Source organism: Quercus robur, chromosome 7 (assembly GCF_932294415.1).
Source record: "Quercus robur chromosome 7, dhQueRobu3.1, whole genome shotgun sequence".
Classification (NCBI taxonomy): domain Eukaryota; kingdom Viridiplantae; phylum Streptophyta; class Magnoliopsida; order Fagales; family Fagaceae; genus Quercus; species Quercus robur.
In genome coordinates, this window is record NC_065540.1 from 44,184,528 (window position 1) to 44,186,845 (window position 2,318).

Sequence of the window (2,318 nt, forward strand, 5' to 3'; positions counted from 1 at the left end):
AAAAACCTGGAGAATTTACGAAATAACCATCCAAAATCCTGGAGAAGTTTTAGATAATGACTGCTGAAGTAAGCTTCCCTATAATGTTCTTATAATAAACTTACACTAGGATTCATCACCACAAATGACAATGACATAAGTAGCAAAGCAAATCAATAAAAACGCAAAAAATTTATGCATCACCTACCTGGCTTCATTTCAGAAAAGAAAAACACAAGAATTTCTTGAACAAGGTTCAGAACATCAGCAGCCTCTAGAACCAATGCCAATTACATAGAAAACTGTAGCAGAACATGAAATATTCAGTCCACATCCACAAACAAAGTGCAGTCAATGTCTTGCAGAGTGATTTTCCCAATATATAAATCATTTATGTGATTTGAACAGAGAGGGAGGCATTTCCGATTGAGACTTTCATGAATTGCACCCATCCCTAGGACCCACTTGTCCTCAACAGATGGGTTCACATTCAAACGGTTTTGCAGTAACCATACCCGATAAAAAATAGTATCCATTCTTTCACAGAAATGAGCGATACAGGAACATGAGGGCTCATCAGAAGCCAACCTGATCAAAGCCAAAGATAAAGCACCATCAACAGGCCTTGGATCCGAAAGATTTTGATCTCCCATCATTTTAACCTCTCTTTCTGTGGGGAAGAACACTTCCTCGTTCCCGTTCAAATCAGAGACCTTCAAATCTTTAGTGTAATGCTTAATGGCTTCACGTTTGGTTGATTCATGCTTCTCTGCTAGTGTCAAAATGCAGGAGAACCTCAAGTGATAAGTTACTACAATTTTAACCATCTTGAAGTTGTGACAGCAGCAGAAGAAATCAAGCCACCTTCTCCCTACACCTGCATACCACTTGATAATATCAGTATCTTCGAAAGCAATGAGTAATTTAATCGGCCTAGGGCGACCCATGTTATTTGTAAAACCAGCCATCTTAACTGCGTTCCTAACAAGTTTTATTGGTGCAACAACTTTCATACACAGCCTCGTCAAATCCTCAACCGTTCTCTTGGCATATTTCCGTTCCTCTTCCTCCTCCACTCTCTTTTCTTCTTTCTCTAATGCCTTTCTAGCTTGGACCGGACTCAAATACTTTGTCAACTTGCTCTTGGAACTTATCATAAGCATCAACCAGCTCTTGGGGTAATTGATCTCTAATGTGCCTTAAAGAGAGAAAATCACCTGCTGTGAGCATCCGATGCCATTCCCAACGCTCTTCCAAGGAACCCAAGAAATCTTGGACCACTTCATCTGTCCAAGTTCTGAAGATTTCTCGAACCTCATTTTCAATTTGAAAGTCAAATTTAAACCCATCACTTTGCTTCAACTTCTTAAAAACATGCTGCAATATCTTCATCCCCAGTATCTTTCTATTCCTCTCTCTAGCATTTTTAAACTCTAAAACTCTAACTTCCTTCTGCCTAAGGTACTTCTTCCGTGCCCTAATTGCTTTCTCTGTCATGGGAGGATGCAAAACTGAAGGTGGAACTGCCTGTAGTTCCATACCTAGAAAACTAATATTCTCAGATACTGCACTATGAATTGCCGTCTTCATTTTATCCACCCTCAAATCCAACCTACCTTCTAAATATTTCAAAACCCACTATGATAGAGTTGCACACTTGCACTGTTGTAACGTTTGAGTGCCTTGTCGGGCTTGTTTAGTGTAGTTGCAAATGTAGCTATTTGTACTTTGGTGGCAGACAGGGTTGTTTTAAGTATTGTTACTGGGCTGTTGGTTGTGTGTCATGCTTTGTTTAAAGTTTTATCTTCTAGTGTTTTGATCAATAAAAATTAATTATTCATTAAAAAATTTCTCTAGGTTTGTTGATTAATATAATTTTGTTGGGCTGTTGGTCAATTTATGCTTCTCTGCTAGTGACAAAATGCAATAGAACCTTTAGTGGTAAGTTACTTCTTTTTTTATCATCTTGAAGTTGTGACGGCAGCAGAAGAAATCAAGCTGCTTGATAGGATCAGTAACTCCAAGAGCAATGAGTAACTTGATCAGCCTAGGGCAACCCATGATTTTTGTAAAAGCAGCCATCTAAACCACCTTCCTAACAGGTTATGTTGGTGCATTTTACACACAGCCTCATCAATTCCTCCATTGTGCTCTTAGCATATTTCTGTTCCTCTTCCTCCTCTAGTCTCCTTTCTTCTTTCTCTAATGCCGTTCTAGCTAGAAACAGACTCAAATTTTGTCATCATTTGCTTGGAACTTATTATAGGCATCAACTAGACCTTGGGGTAAATGATTTAAAGAGAGAGAATTGCCTGCTGTAAGCTTCCAGTGCCATTCCC

At 39.0% G+C, this 2,318-nt stretch overlaps 1 protein-coding gene across 1 annotated transcript; it reads right to left on the minus strand.

Annotated features, from left to right (window-relative positions):
- Positions 1-970: 970 nt before the first annotated feature.
- Positions 971-1,611, minus strand: LOC126693578 (nuclear intron maturase 3, mitochondrial-like). Its single transcript, XM_050389587.1, has one exon. The coding sequence runs from the start codon at positions 1,567-1,569 to the stop codon at positions 1,084-1,086; it is 486 nt and encodes a 161-aa protein (XP_050245544.1). The 5' UTR covers positions 1,570-1,611; the 3' UTR covers positions 971-1,083.
- Positions 1,612-2,318: the final 707 nt, after the last annotated feature.